Below are 15,135 nucleotides of genomic sequence, written 5' to 3'. Positions count from 1 at the left end.
TGGAGACAATCTTGCTCGGCTATGAGTGATCGCCAAAGGAGATATAAGACTTACATTTATCTGTATTAGTCCCATTTCCCTGGGCGAGTATTATTATTAAGGCATTTTCAATATTTTGACATATACAACTTACATTTATCTTTATTAGTCCCGTCTCCTTAGACAAGTATTATTATTATATTGTGTGTATACAGTACTATATCCGCAGGTCTCAGGGCGGTTCATGACATAAGCCCTGGGACCTTCCACTGTTTCCTAAACTTGGGTCTCCAGCTTTTTTGTGGACCAGCCACATTCTTCATTGCAGTGCAAAGACACCCCCCCCCCCAAAAAAAATGGATTCAAAGCACGCAGTGTTCAATTAAAATTAGCCAGAGACCACAAGGGGCAAAAATATAGCCACTGGCACTTCTTGAACTGGGTACCACCACAATGCAGGGTAGAAGCCCCCCCACTGGTGAAAAAGAGGTGCGGGGGCTCTACTCTCTTTGCTTTCCTTGCCCAGGTGAAGTGCTTTTAACAACTGAGAATATGCAGAAGTTCGACAGAGGAAAAACTTAATCTGCCGGGGAGGTAAAAATGAGGGGGGGTGGAGCTTCAGTTGCTGGATTTGTGAACAGAAACTGGTCCCAAGGAAAGCTTGTCCCCCTCCCCACCCCAAACAAAACTCGGAGGTGGTGAGGTGCACTTGCATTAAAAATAAATAAATCGCTTACTTGGAAAATCAGCAGCCTTGTTAATCGCAAACCCCTTTTGATTAAAAAAAAAAAAATTACGGTAATAAAAAAGAAATCGGTTCCTTTGGCACTGAAGTCAAAAAACAAATTTGCACAAACTTGCTCAAAGGAGATAGAGTCATACCTTGGTTTTCAAACGCCTTGGGAGTGTAACGTTTCGGCTCTCGGACGATCGAAAACCGGAAGCGATTGTTCCGGTTTTCGAACGTTCTTTGGAACGTCCGGCACGACTTCCGCAGCTTTCTGCAGCCAATCGGAAGCCGCGCCTTGGTTCCTGAACGTTTTCAGAAGTCAAACGGACTTCCAGAATGGATTCAGTCTGACTTCCAAGGTACCACTGTATTTCTAAAAGCAGACAAATAGCAAGGGAAGCGGGTAGGCGAAGCAAGTGACCTTCTGGATGTTACCATTGGGACTCCCAGCCGGAAGGGCCAACGGTCAGGGATTAAGATGTTCCCGGACCAATATCAGAAGGGCCACAGGCTCCGACCCATCCCAGTTCTATAGATCGCAGGTACTTGATACGGTCCCCCTCTCTGGAGGTTATTGGACTACAACTCCCAGCACCCCCAGCCAGTAAGAGAGGGTGGGAGCTGTAGCCCACTGACACCACGCTGTAAGCCCAGCAGCTTCAGACTACAACTCCCAGGAAGCACACACTACACCTGGATTGTGGGAATACTACAACTCCCAGGACCGGCGTTCAGGGACGATGGGGACTGTGTAGCCCAGAATCAGTTGGAGACTCAAGTCCTCCGGCTACAGGAAGCTGCCTTACTCAAGTCAGCCAACTTTTCGGGAACTTCCCTTTTCCCAAAAACGACAGCCTGTGCTTTTGTGCAAATTTTTGTTTTATTTCCACATGTATATCACAACGTGTCCACTTAAAGGACCAATAGCAAAGTTGCTCCCTTCTGCGTCCCAGGAACGCAGAAGTCTAGGATAGTTACTGTACATTCACTAAGGCTCTGTTTCGCTTTTGCAAGTCGCGCTTCTTCTTTTTCTTCTTCTCCCTCTCTCTCTTTTTTTTTAATAAATTTTTGTGATGGATCTCCGTAAGGCAAACAAATTATCTAAAAAGGAATGGTAACAAGTGTATTTTCCAGCATTGCAGAACAGGCTTTCCCAATCTCTCCCCTCCTTTCACAGGACAAAAGTAGCACCCTCTGTACGGTTTGGATTTTGTCTTTTTTAACGTGGGGGGGGGGGCAGCGGAGGAGAGAGGGGTCCCTCCCTCGCCCCTCCCTAGAAAATGTGCAGAAAGAATTCCGGGAAGACACACTCAGGCTGGCGAAGGGTAGTGGTGCAGCATTTCTTAGGCTGAAGCCAAAAATCTGATTAGATCCCACCAAGAAAGGAGGAAGGAAGGAAGGGAGGGATATTTGTGGAATGCTAACCTGAAGGTGGGCACTACCGCCTGCCTGCCCTGGCAGACTGGCACCCCTCACCGCAAGCCACATGCCTTTTTCTGGAGACAGATGTGACGCCAGGAAGAACTACGGACCACAGGATTTTTGCACAGTTTCATCTCAAACCATCCCACTGCTGTTACTATTATCCTTACTCCCTTTCCAAGAAAAAACAAACAAAATAGGGACAAAAATAAATAGGCTACGGCTACTCTTGGTTAAAACCTCCCGCTTCCCGCCATTGCTCTCCCCGCCTCCTCCCTGCCTGCCCTCGGATTTCGGCACCCGCCAATCACTGGAAAGAATTTCCACTTTTTGAAACGAAAATAATAAAATAAAATAAAATAAAATAAAAACCCTAACACTTTTTTTTCCTTTTTGTGTTTTTTTTTCAGAGCTGGCTGGCTAAAGAGTTTGGAACTCTTTCCGTTGCCGCCGTTTAAATCAAACCTCTGTTCTGCGCCTCCTCCCGCTTTGCAAGTTTGTTAGTAGACTGGTAGCAGCACTTCACAAAAAAAGAAAAGAATAATTAGAAAGAAACCTAGGGAAGAAGGAACTGCCGGGGTCCAGCTCTCTCTCTCTCTCCATCCCCTCCCTCTCTCTTTCTCTCTGCTGGATGAGCCTTTTTTTCAGCACAACGGGGGGCGGAGGGGTGGGCAGCCGTTGCCGCCGCACCTGCCTTCTCGCACCGAACTGCCCCTTGCGTCAGAAGCATCCCGGCGCTCAGTCCAGGCAGACGTAAGGCAGGACGTTGAGGCGCCCGTCATCCCCGTGCGGGTCGAGGGATATTCCCTGCGTCCAATCATACCAGTTACCCTGTGTGTCGTAGCAACCATTCACGCCCGGCCAGTGGTGGCCGCAAATCCTGTCGAGGTCGCCCCGGGTCACCTCCCGGGTCACCCCGGGCAAGTCCTTGGGCTTGCTGTGGGGCGCCAGGACGTGGGTCTTGCGGGCGTCCCGGCGGGTGCTCTCCTCCTGCTTCAGGTACTCGGACATGAAGTAGTGAGCGCCCGGAGTCTGTACCCCTGAAGAGGAGAGCAAGCTGCTCTGCCGGTTCAAATAGGACTGGATTATCTCGTTCCGGGAGAGCTCCTTCCAGTTGGTCTGCTCAAAGGGGCTTTGCAGGGGGGGCTTGGGCTCGGTGGCTTCCCCTGAGCCTGTCCTGTGCTGCTGCTCGGGGAGAGCGGGCGGGTGGGCCGCCGAGGGCAAGGAGTCCCTCTGCGCCAGGGGCTTGATCTCGCCCGTCATGGGGTCAAAGGTCAGCCGCCGCTCCTTTTTTAACCGCACCGGCTTGACCCCCCCTTCCAGCGCCTGCCCGTCCAAGTTGACCACGTAGTCCTTGGGCCGGTACTTCTTCTTCTTCTTGCTGTCCGACCCCGAGGCGGCGCCGTCGCTGTCCGCCCGGCCTGCGTCCGGCGAGAAGCCCGCCAGCAAGGGCTCCGCCAGGAGGGCGCCCGGCCCGCTGCTCACAGGGGGCCCCGCCGTCAGCCGGCCCGCCGGCGCCTCCTGGATGCCGTGCAGGGGCGTCTCCAGCCCCGCCGGCGCATGGGCCTCCAGCCGCTTCTCCAGCGCCGGCTGCACGAGGGCAGGGGGCGACAAGGGAGCCCCGGTGGGAGCGTCCGGGGCGGGCGGAGGCCTCGTCGGGGAAGGGGCAGGCGGCGAGCCCTTGGGCGAGTAGGTGGTGTGCTGCCGGGAAAACGTTTCCGCCCGAACGTGCCTGGGACTGAAAGAGGAGCAGCGGGGGCTCTTGGGCTGGCTGGCTGCGGGCGCCACCTCCTTCTCCTGCTGGACCAACAGCGCCACCTTCAGCAGGGACGAAGCAGAGGGCTTGAAGAGACCCGGGGAGCTGGTGTGGGGGCGCACCGCGTTGATGGGGATCTTGCTGAGCTTGTCGCCCTCGACCAGCTCGGCGGGCAGGCCGGCGTCCGGCGGGCTGGGGAAGCTGTCCGGGCTGCTGCCCCCGATCCCATTCGTCGGGGGCGGCGAGGAGTTCTGTAACACTTCGAAGCAGGCCTTGGAAGCCTTCGGCAAAGGCAGGAGAGGCGCCCCCGCCAGGCCATCGCGTGGCTCTCCCCGCCTCTTCCGAGCCGCCGGCTTCTCCGCCAACTGCTTCGGGGAGTGCAGCTTCTGGACGTCATTCCGGACCTTCGCATCTTGCGCGGGCTTCGGCCCGACCCCCGCAGGAGGAGTCTCCACCCGGCAGTTGTGGGCCCCGCCGCCATTGGCCGACCCCGGCGGGTTGGGCGGGCCCCTGGCGGCCCCCTCGCTGGGCGCCCCCGGCTCAATCAGCTTCTGCCAGTTCCGCAGCAGCTTCTTAGCCCGCTTGGCCAGTTCCACATTCTCGGTTTTCTTCCTCACGTCGTTGATGAGTTTCCCCAGCCTCGTCTCCTGTGGAGTTTTTTTGGGGGGGAAAGGAACAAGAGAGAAAAGTGGGGAGGGGACGTTACTTTGCAAGATATCTGCATACCACATCACCCCACCTTCAGCAGCCAGATGTTTCGGACTACAGGTCCCATCGTCCCCAGCCGGTGTGGCCAAATGGAACCGGGGCTGATGGAAGTCGTACTTCAAAACACAAGGGAGGTGCCAGGCGGGCAAAGGCTCCCGTGAACCTGTCAAAAGGAGGCTGATTCTCCTGTCCAAGGAAGGTCTCCCTCCAATAAGAGGAATTTGGGGTCTGAGTGGGTGGGTACCTGTGACACACATGGACACACAGCACAGATGTTTTCAACCTTTTTGAGTCCATGGCTCCTTGAGCAACAACATTCTTTCTGCGGCACCCTTGTGGGGCTCAGTAGCCCAGTTATGCCACCCCTTGCCTGCAGAGCTGGCAGCCTCACCCTTTTCCAAACACCCTCCCTTGGGGAGTGTTCCCTCTGCCTCCTCTCCTCAAGGCAGAGAGGGCACCCGAGGAGCAAAGGACAGCGGCTAGTGTTGCCCATGGCACCCCAACCATAATTCCAGGCACCCCAGGGTGCCACGGCACCCTGGTTGAAAACCACTGCTATGAGCAGGGAGACGCACTACCAAGAAGGGTCAATGGTTGTACAAGTGTGTTGATATGCACACTGGTGCGGTGGAGATTTTGCCAGAAATTAGCTGCTGCCTTATTTTCCCTGTGGATTCCTCCCCCCCCCCCAATTCTAAGGAGCACCTCAGTTGAGAAAATTACTCTATAACCTAATGAATGGAAAAGAGAAACAGACAACTGGAAGCAATCATAAGTCAGGATCCAAGTTGCTGCCACCTCTTCCCACAGATTATTTATACAGCCATACTAGAATTGGAAGCTCTCAGCACTTCCACTTCTCAAAATCTACGCAGTGTAAAGGAAGGACCTGCTGTTGTGTTGTCTTAAAACCCACCGTTAATACAGTCGTACCTCGGAAGTCGAACGGAAACCGTTCCGGAAGTTCGCTCGGCTTCCAAAACGTTTGGAAACCAAAGCGCAGCTTCTGATTGGCTGCAAGAGGAAGCTCCTGCAGCCAATCGGAAGCTGCGCCTGGCGTCCGGGTTCCAAAGAACGTTTGCAAAACGGAATACTCACTTCCAAGTTTACAGCGTTCACAAACCAAGGTACAACTGTACTAAATAATAATAATAATAATAATAATATGAGAAAGCTTTCAGTTTGACTACAATATCAACACATCGTGTCTTTTTGCTGAAACAAACATTTCAGTTCGTTTGGGCAGCGTGGGGACTGAGCTCATAAAATGAACAAGACAAACTCTCAGCTTTGTCATGCTAAATATTTCAGCCAACTAAATCAAACCCACCAAATCAGGGCAGCGGGTTAAGTTCTCCAGAGAACCCTCCTGCCAGTTTGCACGTCTCCTCAGCTACCTACACAGAGCAGGCCTCTCAAGACTGAGACAATCGCAAGCCCGCGAGGCATGGAAAGAGAACTGCGAGCCACCTGGCATTTGCAGAAACGGTCAGAGCGGCTAAGGATCGCAGCAACGCGAGGCAGCTGTGAAAATCAGTCTCCGTATCTCCGGCCAACGCTGGCACAGGGAGTGCTGGGGACGCTTCCACGGGATTCCCCCGTTTGGAGGAGGCAGGTGGGCTGAAACATGTTGAGACAAGCGGCCAACGCTCACAGGGAGCCCCATCCTAGTCCACAAAGCTGAGTCAGAACCCACAGTTCTGGGGAAGGGGGTGTCACACAACTGCAGAGCTGCTTGGAAACCCAGGAGCTGCGTGAGGAAGACCAGGGCAGCCGAGAAGGCGCAGCCCGTACAAGTCCGCTGTCACGGGATACAGCAACCACGCTTGCTTTTAAAGCTGCAAAATGGTGGACGCGTCGAAGCAGTCTTATTTTGAGGGGTGCGAGAAAGCAGGCCACGCCACAGCCGACCCTTTAGACAGAAGCCAAACCAGCAAAGGTCTAGGCAACTACAATTTTGGGGTTTGCTATAAGGCCAGGCGGGAGCTCCTGCAGACCATAAACCTTGTGCTTACCCGAGCTCACTTCCCTAAGCCGCTTCAAGGCTGGGTTAACTGCGATGTGCTCTCTGAGGAGCTTGCACTTGACCCTGAAGCTGCAGCACGACTGCTGAACGTCAGCGAGGCCTTGTCAGCGTTTAACTCCAGGGCTCTGGTTGCCCGTTTGCAACCGGGCCAAGTTCAAGGTGTTGCTATTGGCATATGGAGCCCTTTAACAATTTGGGATGGGACGCGGGTGGCGCTGTGGGTAAAACCTCAGTACCTAGGACTTGCAGATCGTATGGTCGGCGGTTCGAATCCCCGCGGCGGGGTGAGCTCCCTTCTTTCGGTCCCAGCTCCTGCCCACCTAGCAGTTCGAAAGCACCCCTAAGTGCAAGTATATAAATAGGTACCGCTTTATAGCGGGAAGGTAAACGGCGTTTCCGTGTGCTGCGCTGGCTCGCCAGAGCAGCTTCGTCACGCTGGCCACGTGACCTGGAAGTGTCTTCGGACAGCGCTGGCTCCCAGCCTCTTAAGTGAGATGAGCGCACAACCCTAGAGTCGGATACGACTGGCCCATACGGGCAGGGGTACCTTTACCTTTACCTTAACAATTTGGGACCACTTTAGCTGTGCGATCACCCTACCCAACAGGTGGTCCCACTCAAAACGCTGTGATAGGCGGAATTGGCACAACTGCAGGTGCCTGTTCTGCATCCGAAAGAACCCTGTTTTTCAGAGAGGCAGTGCGGATACTCCCTGGCCTATTGAAATCAAGCAGGCGCCTTCGCCGTACTCTTTTCAGCGCTTGCTAAAAACGGTCCTGTTTAGGCAAGCCCGCTCAGATGCTTAGAAAGCTGAGATGATTTAAATCTGTTTCTGCGCTTTAACCTTTACGCGCTTTAAAGCACGGTTGTGCATTTTGTTCTGGGCTTCACCCTTTTATCTTTTGTAAACCTCTTCAGCGGTTTCTTTTTTGTTTTTACCATCAATGGGGAACAAATTTTTTAAAATAAAAATGAGCGCCGTGCAGCTTTTGCTATTTCCATCGGGAGGTGAATGCCAACCCACCTCGAGCGCCTCTTTGGTGATGGGATACCTCTCCAGGCTGGAGATCACTTCCAGTACTGCCACCATGTTACGAATCTGGAAGAGAAAGAGAACAGTTAAACGTGAGGCTTTGGGCGGGAGCGTGCGCCAAACACCATGCACCCTGCGCCGTGTGACGCTAGAAGAGCTCAGCGCAGACCCGCTGAAATGAATGGATCCAGCTAACTTTGAAGGCTGCCCCAACTCCCTCCGCCACCCAGCGAGTCAGAAGCCGAATGACAACCACCCCTTGCTTCTGGACTTGTGCCTCAATCACCAGTGGCATTCACCGGCCGGGGTCCTTAAGAGGCTCCCAGTGACACCCCACACATCGTAAAGCCACAGCGAGAACGGCAGAAATCAGCCCTGAAGACACTCTGCCAGGAGACCCTAAAAGCCAACATCTCTTCCTGCCATAGCCCGACTGGATACGAAAACTGGCCACTGCGGCCCTTAGCCTCCTTAAAGGTCACCAAAGAGGAAGGGCCTTCTCTACCAAGGTACCTCGCCAATGGTGTTCCCTCCCCAAGAATGCTCACCTGGAGAAAAACTTTCCCCCTTTCGCTCAAGGCTCTTTTAGGCGTCACCACACGAAGACACATCAAAAGGGGCTTTGCATACATACAGGAGGGCTCGGGTCAGGCCCAACCCCCTGAAGCAACAACTCCAGCGCTGGGATGGAGCAAAGACTCCCCCCCCCCAGGCCAAAACCCTGGAGGACCACTGCCAGTCAGAAGGCGCAATAGAGAGAGAAAGACAGACAGAGAGACCAAGGGCTTAGCTTCACACAATGCATCTTCCTGTGTCCCTGGGCATCTTGCACGATTTCATCCCGTGCAAAAGATCTGAGGAGAATTGGGGGGGTTAAAGCGCAGGCAGCAGGCACAGAAAGCGTGAAGGGGGAAGTCTGGAGGGCGGGGGGGACGGACGTGCAAGAGGTGCAGTCGTTCAGAAAGACGCAAGCCCGAGGGAGTGGCCGGGTTAAGCCCCTCTGCGCCAAGTGCGGCCAGGGTGGTGGTGCCCATTCCAAAAGATCAGCAGCCGTCAAGGCGCAAGCAGAGGGGTGATGTGGAGGCCAACACCCCCCGGCTTTATACTATTAGGAGACATGTCTACCCCACCCTAGAGAAAACAGGGCCTCCTATACAAGCCCAAGGTAGTGCTCCCCAATAGCAAGACTCCACAAAGTGAACACCATAAACTCAGGGCACGGAACAAGTGCCACCACGGACAGGTGGGGGGGAACGTGTGGGAAAGGGGGTGCAGCATTATATGGCAAGGAGGTGCCGCAGTCTACAGCTAGGATCTAAGCCGCCGGGGCCAAGTAACATGGAAAGAGCGCCAGGCTGGCATGTGCTGGGGCCCGAAGCGGGGGCACGGGAAAGGACCCACAGGCAAGGAGATGTGGGGAGGCACCTGCTGGCTTAATAAAGCAGGGGAATGGGCTGGGGGGGAACAACTGCAAGAGGAAGCTCAAGCCCAGAGGATACATGTGGTCCCCTTCTTTGCAGACCTGGGTGGGTGGAGAGGGAAAAGGAGGCCCAAGGGCCAACAAACCGGACATTTCTGCAGCAGAAGGGAGATTTTTACTTTTGCAGGATGCGATGGGAAGAAAGAAAAGAGGAAATTATGTTAGCAGGTGAGAAGCCCAGAGAGGAGGAGCTGGCAGAGGCGGCAGGAAACCCGTTGAAGGAGAGCCCAACGCCCCAGAGCAACGCCTTGCAGTGATGCACACCATGTTGTCCACCCAGCTTGGCACACCCTGCACAGACCGGCAGCACTCTCCAGGATGTCAACCCAGGGGTCTCCCAAACCCGCAGCTGGAGACACCGGTGGTTGAGACTGGCGTAGTTCCACAAGCAAAGGGGATACCTTGCCACTGAGCAATGGCCCTTTCCTTAAAAATAAAAGCAAGATTCCTGACCTCGTGGCTCTCATTTAAGCTGGAAGCTGCTGCCTCACACTGTGTCACGACATTGCTCCAGCCAACTCGACGTTGCCTACATTGACTGCAGGGCCTAGGGCTCACAGGTCCTACCTGGAGATCATGCTACATAGGAGGCAGGCCCTCTGAGCTGCAGCCTTCACCTCCTCCCAGGTCAGGCCACTGGGCCCCTATAGCTCAGCACTGACCGGCAGCAGCTGACCAGAGCTTCAGGCAGGAAATAATTCCCCAGCCTTCACTGGACGCCTTCTGCATGCAAAGCAAGTGATCCACCGTACCAACAAGCCCTTCCCTACCCACCCCCAGCCCTTCCCTCTCTTGCAACTTGCCCTGCTTTCAGCAGGGGCCTTCCAGCTCTTTGCACCCAGGGCCTGCTTTGAACCAAACCGTGTATCTGGGTACCCACTTTTCAACGCTTTCGCCACAGACCTGCACGGCGACCCACCTGGCAGGGGACCAGGGGCACAAAACACCAGTTGGGAGACCCCAGATTTGGAGGACATGATTATCACTATTATTAGTATTAGACGGGAGAGCCCAGATTTGGAGTACGCTATCAGCATCATTATTATTAGTTGGAGACCCCAACTTTAGAGGACATTAAGATCAATATGATTAGTTGGAGACCCCAGGTTTGAAGGACATGATTATCATTATTAGGTGGGAGACCCCCAGATTTGGGGGGGCATGGTTATTATTGCATGAGTGGGGTGGGATTTTTTTGTTTTGGTTTTTTTTGCTCAGGACCAACTCTTCCTTTAAGAGCCCAAGCCAAGAAACCAGGAAGGAAAAGCAGGCGAGAGACGCCCCCCCCCATGGTGGCAGCAGCGATTATCATGGGCTGGTGTGTGTATATATATATATATGCATATATGTGCACATATATAGATAGATACACACACACATATATGTGTGTGTGTGTATATACATACATACATACATACATACATATATATATATATACACACATATATATATATATATATATAAACACACACATATATATATATATATATACCAGACTTCTTCTCCCCCCACTCGCATCCCCACGTGCAAAAACGCTACACCCCCCCCCGGCCGCACAAACACATTAACCCTTCCCTCCCCTGTCTCTCCCTCCCATTAACCCTCCCCTCTCCCTGTCTCTCCCTCCCATTCATAATATTACAATGATAATAATAATAATTTATGACTTATACCCCGCCCAGCCCCTCTGGGCGGCTCCCAACAAACCCCTAAAATACAGCCCCTGGATTAACCCTCTCCCTCCCATTAACCCTCTCCCTCCCCGCCTCCCCGACTCACGTTGCTGTTGGGGTCGACGGCCTGCAGCAGCCGGTCCCTGATCTGCTGCGGGGAGGGTCCCGGAGCCGCTGTCATTGCCCCCCCCCCGTCGAGGCGGCGACCCCGAGCCCTGCGCTGGCGGCGGCGGGAGGAGGAGGAGCCCCCCCGCCCTCCTCCCCCCGCTTCCTGCCGGGCCTCCTCCTCCTCTTCCTCCTCCTGCCCCGCCGCTGGGCCGCCTCAGCTCACTCGCCGGCCGCGCCGCATGTTCCTGGGGGGGGGCGCCTCCCGCCGGGGCTGGGCCTGGCCCGGGCTCCTCCTCCTCCTCCTCCTCCTCCTCCTCGGGGCCCCTTCTCTCCGGGCCGGGCCGCCCGTCCTCCTCGGGGCTCCTCCGTCCAGGCGGCGGCGGCGGCGGCGGAGGCCGAGCTGCTCAACTGTGGGCAAGAGCCAGCAGCCGCGCGCGGTGCACCCTGGGACACGCCCGACGCCGCCGTGACGCCGCGCGCAGGCCGACGCACGCACGGGGGAGGGGGCGGGAGGAGGAGGAGGAGGAGGAACGTCGCGTCTGTGACGTCGGGGCGCGGCGGCGCCGTTCTCTCGCTCTCGCAGGCCGGGCGCGCATGCGCAGTGCGGCGGGAAAGGGAGGGGGAGAAAGGGCGGGAAAAAAAAGAGAGGGAGGCGTTTGGCGGGAAGGGGCCCGTCCCTCAGATTTACCTCAGTTTAAACGTGAAAGATATATATATATATGCACACACATACATATACATATATATATATATATATGTTTATTTTATATATGTATATATGTGTGTGTATTACTATTGAAATATGTATTCAATAGCCCGTCCCTCAGATTTACCTCAGTTTCAACGTGAAAGATATATATATATATGCACACACATACCTATACTGTATCTTATATATGTATATATATGTGTGTGTATATATTACTATTGAAATAGGTATTCAGTAGCCCGTCCCTCAGATTTACCTCAGTTTAAACGTGAGCGATATAAAATATATGCAGAAAAGCAATATGTATTCAATAGTTCGTCCCGTCCCTCAGATTTACCTGTTTCAACGTGAAAGACGCAACATAGTTGTTATATAGTGAAGTTACCCTTGGGCCAGCAGGGGGATACTGTATATAGTTTTCACTCAGGTCTGTAGGTAGTTTTCACTCAGGTCCACCTCAGTTATTTTAGGCAGGAAACCCTGGGTTGTTGTTGTTACAATGTTGACAGCCGACTGCCTATAAAAGCCGGCCGGCTGAGCTGTTTGCGGTTCAGTCTTCTGTTCCAGCTTACAAAATAAAGAGCTGCTCTGGAGACATTGCTGTGCCGGCTGCTATGTCAACCCACAACTTAACACTGGCGACGAGGATGGGATGGATGGACACCAGAGCACAGCCAGACGCGGCCATCCTCTGAACTGAGCTGAATCACAGAGCGAAATCACGGAGCGAAATCACTGGGCAGAACCAGTTCAGAGCTGAGCGTTCTGGCGAGAGCGCTGTGCTCCCTCCATCGCCCTTCTCTCCGGCATCGGAGTCATGGCTTCCCTTGTGCCTCTACCGCCGTTTGCGCCGGCCTCTGAATCCTGGGACTCCTGCCTCGCTCGGTTCGACTGCTACCTCCAAGCGCCCAACTTATTTAAAGGACTATGTTGTTGGACATGTATCACTGTTGGTCTATGTATGGGAAATGTAACCGATATGCTTTTGTGCCTAATTGAACCATTACGCGTAGTGCTGTATATAAGGAAACCATTACGATTGTAACTAACGCCTTATCTCGGTGGGGAGGGCTGTTATGTAGTGTAGTTCACCCTGGGCCAACGGGGATACTGGAGATCGTTTCCACTCAGGTCTGTAAATAGTTTTCACTCAGGTCTGTAGATAGTTTTCACTCAGGTCTGTGGATAGTTTTCACTCAGGTCTGTTTTCACTCAGGTCTGTAGATAGTTTCCACTCAGGTCTGTTTCCACTCAGGTCTGTGGATAGTTTCCACTCAGGTCTGTAGATAGTTTTCACTCAGGTCCACCTCAGTTATTTTAGGCGGGAACTCTGGGTTGTTGCTGCTACCATGTTGACAGCCGGCTGCCTATAAAAGCCGGCCGGCTGAGCTGTTGGCTGTTCAGTCTTCTGTTCCAGCTCACGAAATAAAGAGCTGCTCTGGAGACATCGCTGTGTTGTCTGCCATGTCTACCCGCTATCTAACACTGGCGACGAAGGTGGGATGGATGGACACCAGACGCGGCCAGCCTCTGAACTGAGCTGAATCACAGAGCGGAATCACGGAGCGAAATCACTGGGCAGAACCAGTTCAGAGCTGACCGTTCTGGCGAGAGCACTGTGCTCCCTCCATCGCCCTTCTCTCCGGCATCGGAATCATGGCTTCACTTGTGCCTCTACCGCCGTTTGTGTCAGCCTCTGAATCCTGGGACTCCCACCTCGCTCGGTTCGACTGCTACCTCCAAGCCAACGAGCTGACAGCAGTATCACAGGACCGGAAGCGGGGCCTATTCCTCAGCCTCTGTGGGCCTGAGGTGTTCACGACGGCCCGAGCATTGGTTGCGCCCGAAGCAGTCCAGGCAACACCGTGGGACACGATCCAAGAGAAGCTCCGCAACCACTACGCCCCAAAGCCGTCCAAGATTGCTGCCCGCCATGCGTTCTACCACCGGAACCAGGCAGAGGGGGAGTCAATCAGCAACTACACCGCCGCCCTGTGCCAGGCTGCCATGCACTGCGAGGTCTGAGACTTAGACGATGCCCTGATGGATCAAATCGTCTGCGGGGTCCAGGACATCCATCTGCAATGGCATCTCCTCCTCGCCAAGCCAGACCTCACGCTGCAGAAAGCCATTGAGGAGGCTGTGGCCTCAGAAGCTGCTGAACGCTCCGCCCAGGAGATCCGCAAGTCCAGCAGCCCGTGTCTTGCTAGGGAGCCAGTTCCGGTGCATCATGAAGAGGCCAGCAGTGAGGAGGCATCCTCCAGTTCCTGACAAAGCGGGAGCCCAGAGTTCCTGCCTAAAATAACTGACGTGGACCTGAGTGAAAACTATCTACAGACCTGAGTGAAAACTATATACAGTATCCCCCTGCTGGCCCAGGGCGAAACTACACTACATAACAATAGTTTTATACACACACACACACACACACACACACATATATATATGTGTATATATTATATATGTGTGTGTATTACTGTTGTAATATGTATTCAAAACCCATCCCTCAGATTTACCTCAGTTTAAACGTGAAAAATATAAAATACATGCAGAAAAGCAATATGTATTCAATAGTTCGTCCCGTCCCTCAGATTTACCTGTTTAAATGTGATATATCATAGTTTTATATATATATATATATATAGTTACAGGAACCCCTCTCCATTAATCCATATATATAAAACTATGATGTATATATTCAATAGCCAGTCCCTCAGATTTACGTAATTTTAAACGTGAAAGATATATGTATAAAAGCAGTATGTCTTTGTTTGTCCCGTCCCTCAGATTTACCTGTTTAAACATGAAAGATCTCAGTTTTTAATATATATATATGTTCAATAGCCCGTCCCTCAGATTTAATCGCAATATAAAATATATGTATAAAAGAAATATGTATTCAATAGTTGGTCCCGTCCTTCAGATTTACCCGTTTAAAAACTATGAAATATATTCAATAGTTTGTAATATATATATATATGTGTGTGTGTGTGTGTTAAATAGTAGGAAAGACGGACAAAGATCTCAGCTCTTTTAGATTCACGGCTCTTTATTGCAGTAGCTCCTGGAGTCAGACTGACTGCAGCCTCCCCGGCTGCTTTATATAATGCGAAGTAACTTCTAACTGACCAATCAGTGAGCGACAGTTCTCAGTCCTGGTGGACCTGAGTGAGAACTGCAGTTCATCCTAATGCATTATATATGTTATATGGGACGCGGGTGGCGCTGTGGGTTAAACCGCCGAGCTTCTTCGGCTTGCTGATCAGAAGGTTGGCGGTTCGAATCCCCGCGATGTGAGATGAGTCAGTCATGACTGGACCTAACAGGGGTCCCTTTACCTTTATATATGTTATAAGAATTTTAATATATATTCAATATATTAATATTAACATATTTTCAATAAATTCAGAATTCAAAAATCAATTTGGGTGGGGAATACAGCACAGAAATCTAAACTTCCAACACACCACCTAACTGTTGGCCCAGCCAAACCGCAACGTTTTTGAAAAAT

At 52.8% G+C, this 15,135-nt stretch overlaps 1 protein-coding gene across 1 annotated transcript; it reads right to left on the bottom strand.

Annotated features, from left to right (window-relative positions):
- Positions 1–1,570: 1,570 nt before the first annotated feature.
- Positions 1,571–11,106, bottom strand: MED26 (mediator complex subunit 26). The gene is made up of 3 exons (XM_081895618.1): positions 10,914–11,106; positions 7,646–7,720; positions 1,571–4,534 (listed from the first exon to the last, which is right to left on the bottom strand). Exons 1-3 carry the CDS (start codon positions 10,986–10,988, stop codon positions 2,870–2,872), a joined length of 1,815 nt encoding a protein of 604 aa, XP_081751744.1. The 5' UTR covers positions 10,989–11,106; the 3' UTR covers positions 1,571–2,869.
- Between the last annotated feature and the right edge of the window lie 4,029 nt (positions 11,107–15,135).

This window comes from Podarcis melisellensis (assembly GCF_964234715.1).
Source record: "Podarcis melisellensis genome assembly, chromosome: 18".
Classification (NCBI taxonomy): domain Eukaryota; kingdom Metazoa; phylum Chordata; class Lepidosauria; order Squamata; family Lacertidae; genus Podarcis; species Podarcis melisellensis.
Note: the sequence above shows the minus strand (reverse complement) of the source record. Positions and strands in the feature narration are given on the sequence as shown.